This window comes from Lepidochelys kempii, chromosome 9, assembly GCF_965140265.1.
Source record: "Lepidochelys kempii isolate rLepKem1 chromosome 9, rLepKem1.hap2, whole genome shotgun sequence".
Taxonomy (NCBI): Eukaryota; Metazoa; Chordata; order Testudines; family Cheloniidae; genus Lepidochelys; species Lepidochelys kempii.
Genome location: NC_133264.1, coordinates 89,793,608 through 89,814,754, shown reverse-complemented (window position 1 = coordinate 89,814,754; position 21,147 = coordinate 89,793,608). Strand labels below are relative to the sequence as shown.

Here is a 21,147-nt window from a genome sequence, read left to right as displayed (position 1 = left end):
AGAAGGCCTCCTGAGCAGTTTAATTAGAGACTGAGGATTTGGCCTTGGAGACGCTGCTCTACCTGAGTAGGGCCTTGTGAGTGGCGCCCCCTCGGGAGGGTGCACGGGGCTGTACACAATCTTCTGCCACCATGCTGCCTTGGCCTTACTTGCAGTTCCTCCTAGATAACTGAAGAGTTAATTCTTTTCTTTTTTGGCAGGTTTCCCGTATGGGGTGGGCAGTATGCTACTCCAGCCAGATCAGCATTTGTTGTGACCCCATGAAACGGCCCTTCCCTTTCTTCTCCATCAGGGTGGGATGAAGATATCTGGTGCTCGGGGTGTAGCCAGGGAGCAGGAAGAGCCCTCCCACTAGGCAGTGGCTATCTCATGGGGTAGGCAAGCTCCTCTGCAGCCCTATTTATAAGTGATGGCCACTCGTGTAACAGGCATTTGAGGTCACCTGGGGAGGGTTGGATCGTTTCCCCAACTGCTTTATTGGCTGTTGGAGAGTGGGTGGCTGGAAAGGGAAATCTGGACCATTAGGTCTGCCTTTAATGGCTAAAGTAGGCTACTGTCGGTGGAAACATGCCCTCTTGCTCTGCAGTCAGCAGGGATAGTTTGGGGGAGGGTCACCCGGGCATGTTCTTCAAGCACATATGCTGGTGAGTAGAGCTGGCTTAAGCCCTCCCCTCCTTAGGTCAGGGATAGGTTGTGCTGGGCTAACTGGAAGATCAACTGCTCCTAGTTATCAGTTATATACTAAAGACAAGCTGCAATTTAGCTCAGTCCCTTTTCCCCAGGACACCTGGGGTTTAGAAAGGGCCAAGAGCTTTACACATGCCACTCCTCTAGCCATTCTCATTTGTCTGAGAGAGGAGTAGAGTGTCCCCCACAATCTTCTGATGACAGACAGGACTTACTGAGCAGTGGCTGCTGTTAGGGCTTAAGGGTGTATATAGGGGAGTGAATTGTTTTGCAATATTATATTGTGCCTCTTAGATTGACCAATACCTGCTAAGTTACACAACAGAGTATGCAGTATGTCACTAGAGCCAGCTAAGCTATTCCCATGAACAACTTATTAGGGGTTTGTGCGTTATCTGCAAACAGACTTCAAAATTTGTGTGAATGTGTTTGTTGTTCAAAACTCTGACACGTGTCTCTCTGGGCACACACGTCATTCTCTGGCTTGTGCATGAACGGTCACATTCACAGTGGCTTTTTTTTACCCAGAAGAGAGATATAGCAGTAAATATGTGGCACGTATTTGGCTTCATACAGACCCTGTATGCACTCTCTCAGAAAACTTTAGTAACAGAAAGAGCGACTATTTACCTGTTCGTCTTCACTGTCTGTCCCACCTAAACTCAAAGAGCTATGGCGCTGAACAGGGTTGGAGGACTGTGGGATAAAATAAGGAAAAGGGTAAGTCAAGGGACGCATTACACACAGGTATCTGGGACTGAATACAAAAGCATAATTATGAGAAAATACAAAGGGAAAACTTAGGAGGGGTCGTTGCAGGATTCCTAATTCATAGCATAGCCTCTTGGCCATTTGTTCATTCCTCATCAGTGATCAGACACAAGGGACTGGAACTTACATACATGTATACCTGTATCCTGCTATCAGATTCATATTGTGTAGACAGGGGACAGTGTACAAAAGCACAGTGCCTTGATAGATATGCAGGATGGGGACATACACCTTAGTGGAGAATTGAGCCTATAGTGTTTTAAAAGTTACTTTGACCTTCTGCCACGGTTAGATATTCAGATTTACAACTAGGATTAGATTCACTCAAATACCTCTCCCCACTAAAATATTGCTGAAACGTTTTTAAAGTAGGAAGAAAGTTCTTGAAAAAAGACCCTGCTACTTTGAATCCGATTGATTCTGATGAAAAATGTGTCTCATAGCATGGTCAGCTTCACAGATGGGTTCAGTCAAATTGCCAATGTCCCTCATTCCTGGGCTGTTTCAATCCGAGTTATTATTATGGCCTCCATTACAGAAGCAGCTGAGAATCTCACAATCTTGAATATATTTATCTTCAAGACACACCCATCAGGTACAGAAGTTCTATTATTAACATTTTACAGATGAAGAGGAACAGAGAAGCTAAGTGACTATTTCATGGTCACACAGGAAGGCTGTAGGATCTCCCAAATCCCAGGTTAGAACCCTAATCACTGAATCATTCTTTCTCTCCCTATATGACCCCACATAAGAACAACCACTGCACAGTTCAAAACAACTGACAAACTTCTAGAAGGCAATAGTTTTAAACCTTAAGACATTTTCACTTGTGGAAACCGTAAGACTATTATGAACCAAAGAAAGAATTATGTTTAGTTCTCCAACAACAGCAGATCATTCATTCTGTCCAAAGTGTGCAAAGAGATTTGACTTAAATGTACTTCTCTGATCAGTGGATAATCATATGCTAACATTTTGCTGCTAGAGCATTCTATAAACTACTTTTTAAAAAAAACCCACAGTACAGATAGAATTTTATTGTTCAACTTATTGTGGAACTAGGCAGACTTCTCTAGAGACCTTATTAACAGATCAGTTTCACTCTTTAAAAGTGCTCCAAAGCATTTTATTATTTGCAGAATCCTAGATAAATGCATGCTTTCCTCTTCCCCCCCCCCCCATACAAAGGCAGTTGTTCACTACCAAGACTTTACAACAACAGCCCCTTTTAAAATCTGTCTTTTTCAAACTGAACTCTGCTTCATGCTAATGTGTTTTTCTCCATCTTTAAACATGCGAGTTCCAGGTCTTACTTAAGCATCCACTTATCGTAGTCCCAGTGCTGAAACAAAATACTGGCATCTTTTCCACCCCCATCTTCAAACCATTCTCTCTCCTGCTGTATAAAGGCTTCACCATGATGCTCCCAAGCTTCTCTCTTGGACATATACAAAATGTTCTGCAATAACAACTCTTTGCGACCAATGGGCCTTGCTACTCCCACCTGCTACTGGGACCAACTCCTCTTCTACATTTATAGTATTTCCATCTGTCTTGCATCTTGATCTATCCATTGTTACTTGAGTTCCTTAAAACATGTTTTCCTCCTCTTGGTTTGCTTTCTCTCTTGATGGAAATCCAGCCACTCTTTCTCCCTGCTCTGCCTTTTTGCTGAAGTTCCATACTTACATTCAGCACTGCACAACTGTACGGGAATATTCCAGATTTTTTCACCTTCCTCTGCAGATACAGCAGATACATTGTAGGCCACTGCCAGAAGATTCCAGATTTGGCCTGTTAGCCCATTCTGGGATGGCACATCTATGTTCTGAGTAGCCTCTACTTAGGCTTTTCAAAGATGAATAGGAGTACTTGTGGCACCTTAGAGACTAACCAATTTATTTGAGCATGAGCTTTCGTGAGCTACAGCTCACTTCATCAGATGTTTACCGTGGAAATGTTTCCACGGTAAACATCTGATGAAGTGAGCTGTAGCTCACGAAAGCTCATGCTCAAATAAATTGGTTAGTCTCTAAGGTGCCACAAGTACTCCTTTTCTTTTTGCGAATACAGACTAACACGGCTGTTCCTCTGAAACCTGTCAAAGATGAATATCGCCCTTGCTGTCCACTGAGAGACACATCTTTGCTCCAGAACCTTGGAGCATTTAGGGATCTCTGGCCAAGTTCAGACTGGACATAAGCAGATAGAACTCCCTTTGTTTCACTTGTGTTATACCGGATCTGAATTTGGCCCATCACGTATTGCAGCAACCAAATCAGGGGGTTTCAAATAGTGCCATCTTTTGTTAGATAGGTTTTGAAGCTGGCTAGGAGTCTTCCATTATTAAAGGCTATGATTTGGTTTCCATCAGCTGCATAAATCCCTTTGCCTGGTTCTTCCCTTCAGCCTTAAATTAACTCAGAGTTGAAGTATGAATTCACTTTTTGTTGTCTTTATGACTTTTATATAAATCTGCCAACTGCCTTAATCTTTCCCAGCAGTGTTTCACCTTTCAGTGTATCTACTGGTTTTCAAGACTGCTAAAAGCAGAGTTTGTTCTAACTTGATCCTTAACAATTTTGTATAATTCTTTAAGAGATAAGCACAGAACACTAACTTTTTGTGTATTTCAGGGACCTGTGTTACATGGTTGGTATTTTCTGAATACTGTTTGTCCATCCTTGTGCATTTGGAGATGTGGATGGTTATTATTATACTATTTTGTGGAAAGGAAGGATTTTTAAAGCCTGGATCTTTTACATTTTAAATTTAATCAGGAACATCCTCTCAACTACGAATATCTTTTATAGCAATTGTCATAACCACACAGCTAAGGGTAGCCTAGAATTCCTCCTTACCTGTAAGGGGTTAAGAAGGTCAAATAACCTGGTTGGCACATGACCAAAAGGACCAATGGGGAAAGAAGATACTTTCAAATCTGACGGGGGAAGGCTTTGTTTTTGTGTTCTCTTGGGAAGCAGAGAAGCACCAGGTCAGAAAACTCCTCCTCCTATAAACCATCCTAAAGTGAGTCTCAATATTGTAAAAAGAGTAAGTAAATAAGGCAGGGCACGTTAGATTACCTTTTGTTTTCAACTTGTGAATTTTCCCTGTGCTAAGAGGGAGGTTTATCCCTGTTTTTTGTAACTTTAAAGTTTTGCCCAGAGAGGAATCCTCTGTGTTTTGAATCTGATTACCCTGTAAAGTTACCTTCCATCCTGATTTTACAGAGGTGCTTCTTTTACTTTTTTTTCTTTATAATAAAGTTCTGTTTTTAAGAATCTGGTTTACCTATTTGGTTGGTATATTATTCTCAAGCCTTTCCAGGAAGGGAGTGTAGGGCTTGGGCGGATATTTTGGGGGAATAGGAATTCCTGGTGGTCCCTTCCCTGATCCTTTGTCTAAATTACTTGGTGGTGGCAGCATACTGTCCAAGGACAAAGGATTTGTGCCTTGGGGAAGTTTTTAACCTAAGCTGGTAGAAATAAGCTTAGGGGGCTTTCATGCGGGTCCCCACATCTGTACCCTAGAGTTCAGAGTGGGAAGGGAACCTTGACAGCAATATACAGAGACCGACCAGGATTTAAGTATGGTGCAGATACACATCCACAAGTACCCCAGCATACCTACTTATCTTTAGGTATGTTTGACAACTGGATTTGTTTTAATTACACGCAAATACAAAATAGCCTTTAAACACTCGGTGACTGCTCAAACCTCTTTCCCACCACTGGACCTTGAGCATTCCTGTCTCTAACTTAATGATGGGTCTTCTATGACTATCTATCTATAAATAAGGCCATTGTTGACCTAGAATTGTAGAAGGACTGTCAGTTTAAAAAAAAAAATTCCATGCACCAATTCTACCCACTTTGGATTTAAACTACAGTAGATTTGATCTTTTTTATACTTCCAGAAATAACTCAACTTCTGTAAACCATTTTTTAACAACCTCCTCTTCCATTGACTTGCAAACTTAAAAAAATGTTTGTTTCTGACGCTGGTACTGAATTTGAACGAGGGAAACCACCATGCATGATAAATCAGAGAACCAGAGGTTTTGTACAAATGAACCCACATAAAAGATGGCATAGAAATAAGGGTAATGATTTATAGAAAAGCATTTTATTGACTGCAGACTTTAAAAAAAAACCAACACATTATTCTACACAGGAAATTCCATTTATCCCTCTAGTACTGAGGTGACATGATGAACATACCTTGCTTGGTGAACATGTTAGAACTTCATGAAGAGTGGAGATTTCTGGAGGGCTTTTAGGTAATCCATCATCTTCTGAAACAGCACCTGTATCTTCCAATTTCCTGCCAGTTATAACAAGAGGAGAAGACCCAAATCTGATGTTCTGTTGTAACTGGAGCTGTGGGGTGAAGGGAAACATAATACACAATCTTAAAATGGCTTTAACTGTACGGGAGAAACTGTCATTATGTACAATTCTACCCAAGAGAAGTATACAAAGGAAAGGGCCATCCAGAAAGCTTAGTAAAGAGTGAAGTTGTATTTAGTTATGTTCTTCTAGGACCTTCCATGAACACTGGCTGCTACACAAAATATTGAAAAAACAATTTAATTCATCAGATTATTACAGACTGACATCTCACCATCCCCAGCAGAACCACAGCCGCATTATTACAAAACACATGGCATTCATGTTGTACATCCCCACACTGTTTTGAATTCCCAGTTTATACCTTAACCCCTAGTAAACTCCACCATCCGACCAAACCCACAGAGTCTGGGTGTGGATAAGTCACCTAATCTTTCTTCAGCACTAAAAATAACAGTTGCCCATCTTACAGAGGTGGTTAATTAGCTAGTGTTGGTAAAGAATTACAAGTGATGGCATTTACCAGAATGCACACAGAATCTTCCAGAGTTTGGAAGGCTGGTAGCTCCTAGAACCCTGGTTTTATCTGGACAATTGTCCTTTGCAAAAAATTCCTTTGCAAAAAAAATAATAATAATAATGACTGCTATACCCCAACCCCCAACAAGCAACTGGGCCCCACTTCTGCACCAAGCAGCAAGGTATTGACAGGAAGAGTTGCTCTCACACAGAGATTTTATATAAAAGGGAGTCCTTTAAAATTTGTGGTGCATCCCAAAAGATCATTTCACAATCTCCCCCAAAAACCTCAGGACATGGGGAGTGATTGTGGCTGACAGGAATCACTGATGTTTGTCAGAGGGGGGTGTGAATTGTTTTGCAAAGCTGCCCCAAAAATGCTAGGACCAGTCTGACCCTGGGGGAGGGCGGGTGGGAAACAAAACAAAAAACCCCAGAGTCTGCAACCTTACAAGTGGCCAGATGTTCCCTCTTAAAACACACAACAAAAACAAATCTCAGGAAACACCAGTTCTGAAGTTCTTGGAGTCAGCTATGTCAGGGCTGGACAACAGACAAGGTCTGAAGAAAACTAAAAATGGCTCATCTGAGTACGCCTGACAGAGACCAAGACCTATGGTCATTTGCTTATTAAACCACAGGTTGGGGAGTTTACAAAGATCTAGGGGCTGATTCTCCGTTGCCCCTCATGCTATATGGTCATTTACGCCTCTGCAAAATGGATGCAAAATGCTACTCTTCTGATGTGGCAGCATTTTACACCTGCATTGCTCTCAAATGTATGGGTGTGAACAACTACAGAGCCACAGGGAGTCAAGCCCAGTGGAGGATTTAGAATTAGTGGGGCCCTGTGCATAGCTTCATTTTTGCCCCCCCCCACTTCCTCGGGACCCAGCCAAGAAAAAGCACACTCTCTCTTATCTCTCCCCCCGTTTTTCATTCTTTTTTTCTTCATCCTCCTCCTATAAGTAATAGGAAGTAAATTAAATAAAGTGAGGTCCCTTGATTAGGGTAGGGGGTTGGGGTGCAGGAGGGGATGAGGGCTCTGGGAGGAAGTTTGGGTGCTGGGAACAGGCTCTGGGATGGGGAAGGGGGTTTGGATGTGGGAGGGATTCAGGGGGGTGGCACTTACCTCAAGCAGCGCGGCTCCCAAAGCGACCGGCAGACCCCTCTGGCAGCGGCTCCTAGGCAGGGGGAAGCCAGGTGGTCTCCGTCTGCCACTGCCCGCAGGCACCAGTGCCGCCCCCGCAGCTCCCATTGGCTGCAGTTCCCAGCCAATGGGAGCTGCGGAGTTGGCACTCGGGCAACGCATGGAGATACCCCCACCCCAGGGGCCGCAGGGACATGCCGGCCGCTTCCGGGAGCAGTGTAGTGATGAGGAAGGGAGGCAGAGTGAGCAGGGAGCCGCCTTAGCCCTGCTGCTGGCACCTCTCTGCGTGCCCCTTGAGGGGAAGAGGACAGCGGGTCTCCATGCACTGCCCGGGGAGGGGGCAGCTCACAGAGCTGCCTCCCCCCACCAGGGGCACGCAGAGACGTGCCTGCAGCCAGCTGCTTCTGGGAGCAGTGCAGGGCCACCGGCCATAGCGTGCAGGCAGCCTGCCTATCTACCTGAACCCTGCTGCGGTGTCATATTTTGGGGGCCCCCTGTCATTGGAAGCCCCGTTCCACCGCACGGTGTGTTTAATGGTAAATCTGCTCCTGGTCAAGCCTCTGTTCTACAACCTCCTTATTCAGATTCTACCACATCGGCCCAAGCGCCCCACAAATTTACCCCAAACCAATCAGAGAAAGAGAAGCAAGGCAATCTGCAAACGCTAGACAGATGACAAGCTGCTCAAAGAATGTAAGAATGCAGCAAGCAAATGAGACCCACTGCACATCTGCACATCTACTCCCTAAGTGGGAGTAAAATCTGCTTCCCTAATATTTTACAAACCCTGCCCACTCTTCTTTATTAAATGCAGAGGGCAAGACATTACAGGAGAAATGGAAAATGTACGCTCTCTCTTGTGCTGGCAATAGTTAATCTACTGTTACTAAGAACTATCTGGTTTTATTGGTGTGCAGCTTTTTTATCCAAATGAGAGTTAAGTTAAAGGTAACAGACTCTCCCCTTTGATTATAAAAACACCCCTGGCAGCACTCTGTTACTATGCAGATTAGTGAATAGTTGATAGAAGAGGAGTCAAGGGGATGGAGATAACAGAATCAGATTAAACAAATGGAAAGGAGCTTTTGCCCCCAGAAGGTCTTGTCGTATGAAAATATTATCTCCCCCGACTGACCGCACTGTTTTGCGAGTAATATCTTGAACTGAAACTTGGCCTCATCTGTATTTTCATGAACAAGTCCCTCTGCGTATCTCCTGCTTTTTAATATGTGATGCAACCTTGCTTTGCAACAGCGGTTCATGCTGACCAATGAAGGCCTGTAGGCGGCCTTGGACTGCATTATCAACAGTTTGCTTCAATCCCCGGGAAAACCTTTAACTTTTATCTTTGTGTTTTATGCTGGCAGCTATCAGAATGCAAAAACCAAGGATTGATAAGGAGGTTGCCAAGAAGGGTTCAGCATGTGCTTTGGAAGAAGGAAGTGACCTAGGAGAACAGAGTGTCCTCAGCTGACAGAGATAGGAAGAATAATGATAGAAATAAAGCTGTTATTAAGAATGCCCTGAAACATCTGTCTTTCCTCCACACATTCATAGTGGTGCTGGACAATACAATACAAAACATTTAAAAAAACCTCTCAGGGCAGAACTGTAGCAGAGGGATGCCTTTAAAATAATACTAGTGAACATAAGAACGACCATACTGGGTCAGACCAATGGTCCATTTTGCCCAGTACCCAGTCTTCTGACAGTGGCCAGTGCCAGGTGCCCCAGAGTGAATGAACAGAAAGAATCATCAGGTGATCCGTCCCATTGCCCGTTCCCAGCTTCAGTGTAAGGGATACATTTCAATATAAACAAATAGCCTTAACCAAAAGGCAGAAGCTATGAAATAAAGAATGGAAGGTCCTTGGGGAAGAGGAACTGCTCATCTCAGGAAGAATATAGGTTATGAAGTCTTGGGGACAGGGGGTTGTCACCTGAGTAACCAGCACAAGGCTGAGCACACCGGTGCTGCTTAATAAATATATCTATTTCTAAGCAGCAGAACAGATTCAAACAACAGCACATCTATTTTCCAACTCTCTGCCATACGCATTGAGGAATCAGCTGGTGAGCAGATCCAAGCAAGTGTTCAGTATGGCAGCTAACAACTAGTAAATTATCCAGTCTTGTGAATATGGAACGTGCTCTTACCTGTAATGTTTTCACTTTCCCAGGTATGTTTTCCTGAGAGGACATGTCACCAGCTGTATTTTCTGGCGCAGATTCAAAAATAAAGACACTGTCATGTGACAAGGCTTTGTTTCCCATGCTTCCTTTGGATCTGAAAGGGAGGGAAGATCTTTGAGCCCACTATCTAGATCTCTAAAATTTCATATCATTCATGTATTCAGATACCTTAAGAGGGGCAGAGCAGTCAGGATGTTTAACTAGGAATCCAGAGAGGTGGGTTCTATTCCTAGTTTTGCCACTGACCTAGGACATTGGGCAAGTCATTCTCTGTGCGTCTGTTTTCCCTCCCACCTTTTGTTGGTCTTGTCTAGTTAGACTGTAAGCTCTTCAGGGCAGGAATTGTATCACTATGTGTTTGTGCAGTCCCTACCACAAATAAAGCCCTGGTCTCAGCTGAGGCCTCTAGGTGCTAACATAATACAAGTAATTAATAATAATAATAATAAAAAAACTCCTTGACTCACACTTTGGGCCTTGCCAGCAAGGCTTCAAAGACAAGCATGTCACAAGGATAAGTCCCCTTTGCAATCTTCCCCTCCCTTCTTACTGCCAGTTTGCTTTTTTGTTTTCTCCATGGCAACTCCACGTATGGCCCTGCTCCTCTAGCTTGAGGAAAAGTTACATTTTACACTATCGTTAGAGAACACCCCCCCCCCCCGCCGCATCCTTTAATGCGACCCTTCCCCCCAGAGTCCAGGGTTACATGGCCTATAAGCCATCAGAACAGCAGGATCTGAGCCCAATTCTCCATTCCAGTAAGGCTCCTTTATGCCACATTACCTGTGCAGAGGGCTAAGACGGTCATTGGGAAACTCCTCCAGCGCAGGGGGAATCTCTGAGTGGCATAAAGCCAGTGTAGCAGCTCCATACCATGCCCTTGCAGGAGACTAGGGGCATCCCTCTGTCCAGCAGTTCTTGGTTGCTGGAACAGCCCCTTCAGGCCTTCATAGCTGGGTGTGGGTCAGATCAGCCCTGATTTCTAGGCAGATGGAACACCACACACAAATCTAGTTCAAACCCTGGCACATATAGAGGTTAAAATATGGTTCCCTAACAGGGTTTCTTCTGTCCACATAGGCAAAGAAAAACTGTTATAACATGACTGGACCACAAATATAGTTCCAATCTACATTTTAAATATGTCCAAGGCCCATCTACAATACAACTAGAGCCATGTCAGGGGACCCAGTTACACCTCCTGAGTACAGTTGGATGAATAACAGATTTCTTAGATAGGTGGCAAATGTAAAAAAAAAAGCTCAAAATGAAATGTTTTGTTTGACTTAAAAATTTTTTTTTATTTGTAATTGGGCTTTACTAAAATTGACAGCGATTTCTAAACAAAAAGTCATTTCAAGGTTTTTACAGAATTCCCCCTCCCCCCCGTATGAACAATTTGGGTAAAATTGATTCAATTTAGTGAAGCATTTCCATGTTGCCAAATCTGCATTTTTTGCAACAACAACAACAAAGTTTCAGACCAAACTTTTTGCCTAGGTCTCCTCCTGAGTCCAGCTCTATGCTCTCCAGAGGTTTAGCTTAGCTAAGGGAGATGATTAGCTCCTGTCTATGCTACAGCTATTAACGGAGTTGTAACCAGGCCCCCTCAATTATAGACAGGTTGTAGTTGTACATTCCCTGTCTAAAAGGCAACAAACATGGGTTGCATCAAAATTTCACACCAGCACTTAGCTAGACACAAAGAGCTCTTTCCTGAGGCCAGACCTGTAATCCAGGTCTAAACCCCTTGGCCCAGCTGCCTTTTAGACAACGTAAATTGCATTTAGCAGATTGACTCAGGGTAAATGGAAATGACTAGGGACAATCCCTTCTCACAAAACTGTCAGGGAAAATCTCCGATTCGATCCAACATTTGCTTTATATGGGGATTCCAGATGGAATGAGGGGGTCTCATCCATTAGTCTCATAACCTAAAATTCCCTCTTTACCTCCAAAACAAAACTCGGGGGGGGGGGGTGTCATAAAGGAATACTCAATAAAAAAAACTCTCTTTCTGCTCCTGCCCTACAGCAAAACCACCTTCTTCTCACATCACTGGGGAATGACACCTGCAGTGCCTGCTTGGCTAACTTCACTTTGCCATTTGAGATGTAGCCAATCATATACTTAGGCGGAGTCTGAAAGCATTCCCCCAGGGCACGTGCAGCAATCTTGCTGCACGTTACTGTCTTGTCCAGAACTAATCTGTGCTCTTGCATTAAAAGCCAGGCCCAGAGCTCATGTTCTTCCCCTTTGCTTTAGCATTATCAGCTAGCTAATGCCTATCTTCAGCTGTTGCGTAGCGTTTCAGTGCAGTGATAAACACTTGCCTGCCTTCACCCTCTAGGCAGTCCCTAAGTTTTTACACTGTGTATGTCAATTTTTAGATAAGCACTTTTTGGATGAAAGGGACTATATCCAGGCAAGATAATTACTGAAGCTATTATGCTGTGGCTAGAAAGATGGTCTCAATTCGGTTTTTAATTAATATAAACTAATACTGATGCTCGTTGTTCTTTATTGATTTATTTAGAACAGATCCTGTGTCTGGCCCTGTATTAATCTCTTTTTAAAACAGCGATGTTCTTACTGTATTTATTTGGAGTCCTTTAGAAAGAGCAGCAGACATTTGCTTGTTCTGGAGACTGTACTGCTGCACCAGTTAGATGTTTAAAAAATACACACACACACACGTAATTGCACAAGACTTTCTACATTTTCTTTTGGCAGTGACAATAGGAGCATAAAAGTAACTTTAGATTTAAATGCAGGTCTAGGACAGATGATTGTAGGACAAGCTTTCCTACATACAATATATTCACAGTGTAATCCCTTCCAGTGTATTTATATTTGCATCGAAATCTAAAGCTGCATTGTTAGCCAATAAAGAGAGAAAACAGATGTTTTAGTCATTATACTTCTACCCCAGTTTCCATATATGAGTCAGCCACATGCATTCCCACCAAGATGCTGTTACTTAAAGCAGCACAAACATGAAGATAGCATTTAAAACGAAACTCCACGACTTGAAGTTTGCTTAATTTCTGCTCCACTAAGTGGATAAAATCAACCAAGGGGAGAACTTGGCCCTAAATAATCCTGCTCCAAATGAAATACACTGAGCAGGAGGGGCTTCTAAGTATGAGCTGGTGTTTTAATCTCAGCATGGAGGGGTGTATAATGCATACTCTCGGGGGGGTGATTGATGGATGCTTTTATGAGAGCAGCATGTTTGAGCAGTGGTTGGAATGAGGAGAGAGTGGCGCACAAGGAGGTGAGGTGGAGCTGCAAAAGTAAGGGATAGAAGAAGGCACAAAACAAAAGTGGGTGATACCAAAGGGATACATGGGAGGGGTGACAGGTTTAGAATTGGGACAGTCTAGGGTTGCCAAGCCTCCAGGATTGTCCTGGAATCTCCAGGAATTAAAGATTAATTTTTAATTAAAGATTATGTCATGTGATGAAACCTTCAGGAATACATCCAACCAAAACTGAAAACTCTAGTCATCAAGGAGGAGTTCCCATCCCATATCTTCATCCCATGGACCTCAGAGTTCAAGGGGCAACCACACAGAGGCCCCTGGGCCATAGGTGTTCAAAGTAGGGGTGCTGCCATACCACTAACCCACGGACAGTTGGCATGCTATGGAAGCTCTGCTGACACAACTCCCCTTACCCTTCCACTGGCTTGTATGGGAAGAGCTCAACACCTCTGAGGGTCTGGCCCATATAGTTAATATTTTTAATTAAATTATAAAAAAAGAGATTACATGGTAAAAAGGGGAAACCCTATACTTTCTCCACAACCACCAGCACCAAAACCACAGCTCTTTGGTATTCTACATACCAGGGATTACAAAGCTTGGGGCCCAGTTCTGCAAACCTTCCACAGACAAAATTCCCATTGGCTTCAATAGGGTCCCTTGCATGTTCAAGAAGAGACCCATTAAAGAATGAGCTTGTTTAGTTTCTCTAGGTATTTATAAAGCACCCAGCTCACTGTGATATCTGGGTATGAACAGGTTTTTGAACAGCACAAAAAATATTTTGTTATAGATAATCAACTCAATTTGATTTCTTATAACAATAAAGTTTTATCCACTTCTTAATCTTCACTTTTGCACAATATTAACTTCAGTTTATAATCTGTGGATGATAGTGCTGGGATAAAGAGCACTTGGGTATGGTGTGCTGGATTAACTGCAAGAGAGAAATCTCTTCTTCACTTTTGCACTTGGAACAGACAGTAATATTCTTATGAATCTGCACCATTTCCACTCTGTGCATCAGCTAACAAGGTTTGGTAGGTTAGTTGTGTGGGTATAATTCCTCTTACCCTAGGTATAATCACTCCCTCTGTCATTGCTATGCTAACAAGCCAAGGCCTGGCAGATCCCCAAATTCCTGCCTACTGCCCAGTATGCGGCGTGCAAACACATAACTCATCACGCCTCCTAAACAGACATTTTTAACTAATTTGTTCCAGGCTGGGTTTGAAAGCAAACAGTTATGTGGATTGTTTCAACAGAGTACTGATCAAATACTTATATTGAAACAACGGGAGCATATTGATTTTAATATTTTTGCAGGTTTGTTTGTTTTTTTAAAAGAATTTTCACATTTCTTGATGGTTGTTAATGGTTAGGTTCTACTGTATGACTTGCTGATGTTCTGGCAATACCTGCCTCTGAGGACACTGGTATCTGTAATAGGTTTGTGCATGTCTCCTTAACTAAGAGACAACAGCTCCTCCTTTGGGCAGGAACGTAACAATATTCAGAATCACATTCAAAGCAAGGGTTTCCCAGCACAGATGTGTAGCGTCTCCCTTGATATACTACATGCATGTGGTTGCAGGTGCAAAATTAGAGGCCTTTTAAAAACAAAATATAGCTCTAATTGTCAGCTTAGTCATAAGAAAATTAACTAAGTGGCTCTTGAAGGCAGAGATTCTGCTGCTAAATTATTTTCCTTTGTCCCAGTCATGAAGCAGGTTAATCTACACAGGCTCCATTGATGCTAAGAAACAGCCACTTGATTTCCTGTACATTCCCTGTATCAGTAGTACTCAGATCACCACTTACTCTAAAGTCACTGCTGGTAAGACTTGCCAGGGTGGATTTCAAACACCAAACAAAGTCTGGCCTATCTGCAGTTTTACAGGCTAAACAGTTGGATAGAGTTTTCCTCCTATGCTGATTTTTGGAGCCTGTTTCAAAGGAAAAAGGAAATTCCTGAAATTCCATCAGCAGCATTAGGACTTGTTTTGCACAAACTTGGACAGAGGTTGCTCCTCAGGGGCCAGCTCAGGCTTTCATTCTATTGCTGCGAAATGTCTGCACAACCTGGTAATTTCTATGTTTCACTGCAAGCTTACCCAGGCTCAGTTGGTGAATGAAGAGCAATAGTATCGAGCGCAGGGATGCTGACATCGCTGCTGGACTGGCTTGGTTTTAAATTACTCTCCCTCCTGGGAGCTGGAGATTCTTTCCTTTTCTTCTTAGCAAAAAAGTTCTTGAAAGTCTGAAATTTGGATTTTTTCTTTCCTGCAATGTGAGAGAACAAAAAACTTTACAAAGGGTGCAGGCGGAGGTTACTATGGACAATGTTCCATCCGAAACTGCAGAGGGATCCTTTGAGAGAACTGCAAGCCACAGCAACCCATTCATTTAACTGAGCAACTTTGTAAATAATTCAGTGGTGGAGTCCTGTGAAATGCAAAGCTGTAATTCTTAGTTGGGCTGTCTATGAAATATCACTACAATAAGCAGATGGTTCCAATATTTCTTTAGGTTTCCGTTTAGGCACACAGCTTATATATAACATACACCACAGATCCGCACATGGGCTATGTAAATCGAGTTTGGTTTACCATGAAGGATAAAGTACATTTTAAATATTCTAATGTCTTTACTTAACTCTTAAGGTCTTCAATTAGCTTAATTTAGCCCTGGATTTTTCAGCCAATTTTGTAAAAAGGACAGCAGTTAAAGGAATACAGACTAAATTTGATGAAAAATTTAAAGCTTTTATAAATCCTAAGATCAAAAGAAAAAGTCTCCCCAATTTAAAAAAAAAAATTTCCAGGAAGACAGTTGCTTTTAAATATATAACACTCTGCTGCAGCATCTGAAACCCAAAAATATTGGTACACTAAGTATCCGACAGTGAAACTGGCTACAGACAAAAGACTTCACTGGGTTTTATTGTCTAAACTCAGAGAAATACACAAAGTATCAAAGAGCATAAATAGTAAGATACATATTAGATTTCTTTTTTTAAAAATTCCTTCACGTATACTAATCAACGGTATTTTAGGGTGATACAGTTTTGTTTGTTTAGCTATTTCTTTATTATTGACTTTTAAATTGACAGAGTCCCTTTAATGACAGTTTGGGGTTCTTTGGTCAAAACCCGTTGTACTAGGTACCCTCAGACTTGACTCTGACATAGTTAGAATGCAAAAACAGTGCAAGGTACCAGAGCACAAACCATTGTTCAATTCATATTCCAGAGTAGCTGGGGTAATACACAGCTGGAGGATTTCTTCATAAACAAGGCATTATTTCAGTACAATTATTTGTCTTCTCTCAGGAATAAGTTAGTCTGCAATGCTTTGTCTCAGCGTGTGCCCAGCATGTACGGCAATTTATGCCAGTGGCTTTATTGGGGCTGAAGCAATGCCACCATCCAGCTGCATCTTGCACCAGACAATAGTCATTTTGAGAAATACACAATGACTCCAGGCTCTAAGCTATACAGTAGCAAATAATAATATTGTCACGCCCTGTTGAGTTGTAGCAGATGTTGGGGGCTTGCAGTTGGTTTCTGCTGGAGGAGAAATCAGTGACTTGGAGTCTGGGTGATCTGCTAGTGTAACTTGATTTATTTACACTGAAACAGGGTACTTAGTGGTAGATTAGCCACTGGGCGAACGGGTCCTGTGCCCAGGGGCCCCAGCCAATTGGGGGCCCCCAGAAGAATGGGCACCCCCCTCACCTTAACCTGCTGCATCCACCCTCCTGCCAGGGAATGGGGTCAGGGCATGGGAGCTTGTCTCACTCCGCCCACCCAGCGCTCCTGCTGGGGAGCCGCGTCACGACCCGCTCTCTGGCAGGAGAGCCTGGTGGGCGGGGGAAGCCCCCACACTCCAACCCAGTTTATTGGAAGGAGTGCCGGGCAGGAGCCCGGGGGGACTGAAGGCGGAAGGGGTGGGGAAGGGGCTCCCTGCCTGCTCTGGCCCAGGGCCCCACAAACCCCTAATCCGCCTCTGAGGGTACTAGCCCTTTAAAGGAGAGAGGAGGTTGTTACCCCATTCCATGTGTCCAGGAAAGCAAAGGAAGCAGTCACTGGGAGGGAGGAAGATGGCCCCAGGGAGTAGTCAGTGTCTGGGACAGGGAAGATATAGGCCAAAATTCAGTGTTACCATAAATACTGATAAAAAAGGACTTCAGTGCCAAGTGCACCATTACAGGAGTATTTATAAGTACGAGTATGCTGCGGAAATAGTACCTATGCATTTATAAGGAAAAGTACACGTGCCAGGACTTTCAACTCCCATATTCCCAACAGCCCCTTCAGCACTAGACTGTGCCCAATGGCTAGTAGGCATTTTCCACCCCACCCTACAGGGGATGCAGCTACTGGGCTGGTTCTCTCAGTGCAGGACACGGAGGTATTTGTCTGCCTGCTCTGCCCAACCCCCACCGACGCACTCCTCCGCTGGGCTGGGCAGTGAGTCTCCTTGTGGCCAGTTTAGTGACCGATCAAAAGCAAAGGGGGCTGGGCTGCCATCTTCCTTAGCTGGTGCTAACAGAAAAATGCCCTGGCGGCCGGACCTCAGGGTCTGGATCTTCCAAGCTGGGACAGTGGGCTCTGGGGCAAGTATGCAGAGTGCTTCAAAATACTTAAGTACCTACTGGCAAACTGCATCTCAGTCCACTGCTGCTTTAAGGGCTTGGGACCAGGAGCCTGCTAAGGTGGGCAGAACAAGGCTCCCCTCCCTCCCAGCCCTCACAAACAGGTGTTGGGGTGATTAGACTCCCCTGGGGAGGCTCAAGAGATTCATTAGTTGATGGGGCAGGTAACTCAGAAGTAGGCTTCAAGGTCTGTCAGGGGGGAGAGAGAAACTGGAGAGGGGGAAAACTCAGCCAGGACACAGCCCCAGGAAGGAGGGCAGTGAAAGCCCTGAACCTGAGGGGATAGTCTACAGGCCAGGGAGACCAGGACTGGAAACAATCCCAAGAAGGAGGACTACAAGACCCTAAATTTGAGGGATAAGTGAAAAGGGGTCTTTTGGGAGTGAATAATATTTAATAAATTAGACACCAGGAGAGGCGAAATATTGTTTCAAAGACCTTGGGCTGTGACTGGATTATTCTGGGAATTCAGAGGGAAACTGAGGCAGAGTGTTCACAGGTTCATCCTTGACCCCAAGGGTTTGCCATGGGATGGTACCTTCCTCCATACACCAGTTCCAGGTGGTCCTCAACAGCATAGAGGCAAACCCTTTTTCAGGAATCTCAATCAAAATACTAATGCCTGGTTCCCAGGGAGCAACTGTGTCCCAGGAATTGACTCTAGTTAGAGAGAGTCTCCCTTGCTGATTGCTACAGGTCCCCCAGAAAGAAACTTCATCACAAAACTAACAAAAACACAAGTATTTCTTCAGAGGCTGTACACTGCCCAACAACAGAGAGAAAGAGCGTGGAAAGACTGTGTAACACCACCACCTAGCGACTCTCACCATAACGATAATAATGAGACACGGCACTTTCCTGCCATGGCTTTCAGCTGAAGACTTCAAAGCACTGTAAGAGATGAGTATCTTATATTATCCTCATTTTACCAATCAGATATCTAAAAAGGGGAGTAAGTGACTTGTGCAAGATCACACAAAGCCCAAGCCAAAGCCCACTGAAGTCAGTAGAGATTCCTGTTGAGTCCAATGGGCTTTGGACCAGGCCCACAAACAGCCAGTGGCAGAGTTGGTAACAGAAGACAGGTCATGTGCTAGCCATTAGACCTCATTACCTCTCAAACAATACAGAAGTCAGGTGGTTCTTCTATTATCTTCAAACCACCACCAGTGCTCATACGAGTAATTAACATTCTAAACGTCTCTCTCCCAACAGTCCTGTACATACCTATACAGCCTGTTAGGTCTCTCTACATTATTCCAAAAAGCAGCTATATACCATCAGTCCAAAATGACTTCTTCTAGGTAAAGGTAAAGAGCATGAAAAGATAACAGTAAAGTAGTGGGGGGGGGGGGAGAGAGAGACACACACACACACACACACACAGAGTATGTGTGTGTACGCGCACACTCATCCTCCATCCCCAACAGGCTTCAACTGCTCAAAGAACAAAGTGTCAGACCGCTGCAGGAAAATTTTTAGAAATTTAAAGGCATCTTATGCATTTATTTATTCATTCTAGTGCCAATGCCATTGGTGAGCCTAAACTAACTAGGTGACCCTCCCTGTTCGTATCGCCATGGGTGTCTGGTATGTATGTGTAGCAGAAAACAAAGGCATTACAATGACATCGCTACACATGCATACCAGACACCCATGGCGATACGAACAGGGAGGGTCACCTAGTTAGTTTAGGCTCACAATGGCATTAGCACTAGACTAAATCAGAAGCTAATGGACGGGGGGAGGATCAGTTCACCGAGCTAGTTGTTCATATAGTAAATTATAAAAACAGGAGTGAAGCAAAGCAAACAAAGAAAGTTGCCATGACTGTTCCTGCAAAAGATAAAACTAGGCAATTTCTTCCCTGATTTTTTTGTTGTTGTTTTAATCAGTATGGTAAATAATTTCAGGATGGATGCCACGGAAGTAGTTTGTAAGCATCAGACAATGAGTAAACCGCAGTCGTTATGTGAGCGATACATACTACCCTAATACAGTTTAAAACTCAGAAACCACCATCAGTTCCTTAACCATCATTTTAATGTTGGCAGTGCCTTGCACATCATCTCAAATAGCCATGCTAACACAGTTACGTTCTGCCTAATTGAATCCCTCCAGCTGTTTAAACTAAATTAGAAAAAGAAAGCTCTTCCCTGAAGCTCGCAGAAACTAGCTGTCCCAACCATTATATCAAAAAGCCACTTCAAGATAACCCTTTCCTGTGTGATCTGTGTATTTAGACTATGAGCCCTTTGGGGCGCCACGTCTGTGTTCTTGTATTAAGTGCCAAATGCTCTCAGAACTCAAGACATAATTCATAACGGTATGCACTTTAGCTTCATGTTGTGAACTGTTGGGCATCAGTTTTGTTTGCTGTTCAAAAAAGTTACCATGTTTCACCTCAGAGGCATTTCAGTACCAGGTGAAGTAACCAAATATTTCACTAGGTTCATAAAGCACATTGTGATACTGGAACTATGGGAAAGATAATCGGTGTTTGTACAGTATACAGTGCCCAGCACAATGGGGTCCTGACCCATGACAAGGGGTTCTAAAAACTGCAGTAATACAAACAATGATAAATAAAAAAGGAAAAAACTTAAGCAGATAACGAATTAAAAATCCAGCACAGAGAGAGGGAGGAATCCCACGTTAACACAACTGTGTATAAAACCCTTCATCAAACAGTTTATGAATGACGACTCACGATTTTTGAATGCTTGGGATTGGCAATACTGCAATTTAAGACGTATGTTTTCCAGATAAAATTTAAAGGGCTCGTCAACTTTAAAAAAAAAAATCATCCTGCTATCTGAAAATGTATGGGCTGTTAAAATTACAAGTAACTACTGTAACTGCAAGACAAGAAAACAAACATTTTGTTCGTTTTTTTTCAAGTTCATTTACTTTGTGCATTTCACAGCACTTTGCATGTAGCCAGTTTCATTTTTTCCCCTCTCTGGTCAGTTCGTTAAACAGTATCCCCTTGTTGTTTGTGTGATTCTTTTACACAGCAACAGGAGAAAGAAAAACATTTTTTAAAAGACGAAAATGTGATTGTAAAATGACAAGACAAAATCTAGGAAGATACAGGGGTAGGAGTAACACCTGAAACGGTCAGTATCGCCAACCTCAAATGTTTAAAAAATCATGTGTCAGATGCCCCCAAATCTTGAGACTGGCTTAAAAAAATTATGAAATCTAAACCAATCATAATAAATTTTAGGTACTTTTTATTTGCCTTCTGGGTTTTGGGCCTTTAAAGTGCACGAAGGCCATATTTGCAAGCTTTTCTCTCCAGCCATGAGGGTTAGAAACTTCATATTAAAAATATTAAGCCAAGAGTCTCATGAAATACCTTGACTCTAGGAGTTGAGACTTTATGAAAAATGCCAAATATTGCCAGACTTGCAAGAGTAGGCAATGCTATGATTGTGACTTGAAGGTGGTCAGAGAGTCAAGCTTGTCTGGCTTCTCTCTGTGATCACAGCCATCAACAGGGAACAGCACATACTGAAAATGCTCTGCTACTTCTAGGAAAAAAATC

General features: G+C 43.2%; 1 protein-coding gene across 4 annotated transcripts in view; it reads right to left on the bottom strand.

Annotated features, from left to right (window-relative positions):
• KIAA1210 (KIAA1210 ortholog) overlaps positions 1-21,147 on the bottom strand; it is a 93,207-nt gene that overhangs the window by 16,406 nt on the left and 55,654 nt on the right. For 3 of the 4 annotated variants that reach the window (XM_073361358.1, XM_073361356.1, XM_073361357.1), the window contains exons 3-6: positions 15,056-15,224; positions 9,640-9,769; positions 5,685-5,843; positions 1,318-1,383 (exon numbers count right to left, since the gene is read on the bottom strand). In XM_073361358.1, coding sequence (XP_073217459.1) covers positions 1,318-1,383; positions 5,685-5,843; positions 9,640-9,769; positions 15,056-15,224 — 524 coding nt within the window. The remainder of the gene's footprint in view (positions 1-1,317; positions 1,384-5,684; positions 5,844-9,639; positions 9,770-15,055; positions 15,225-21,147) is intronic. The other variant, XM_073361359.1, reaches the window with a different exon arrangement.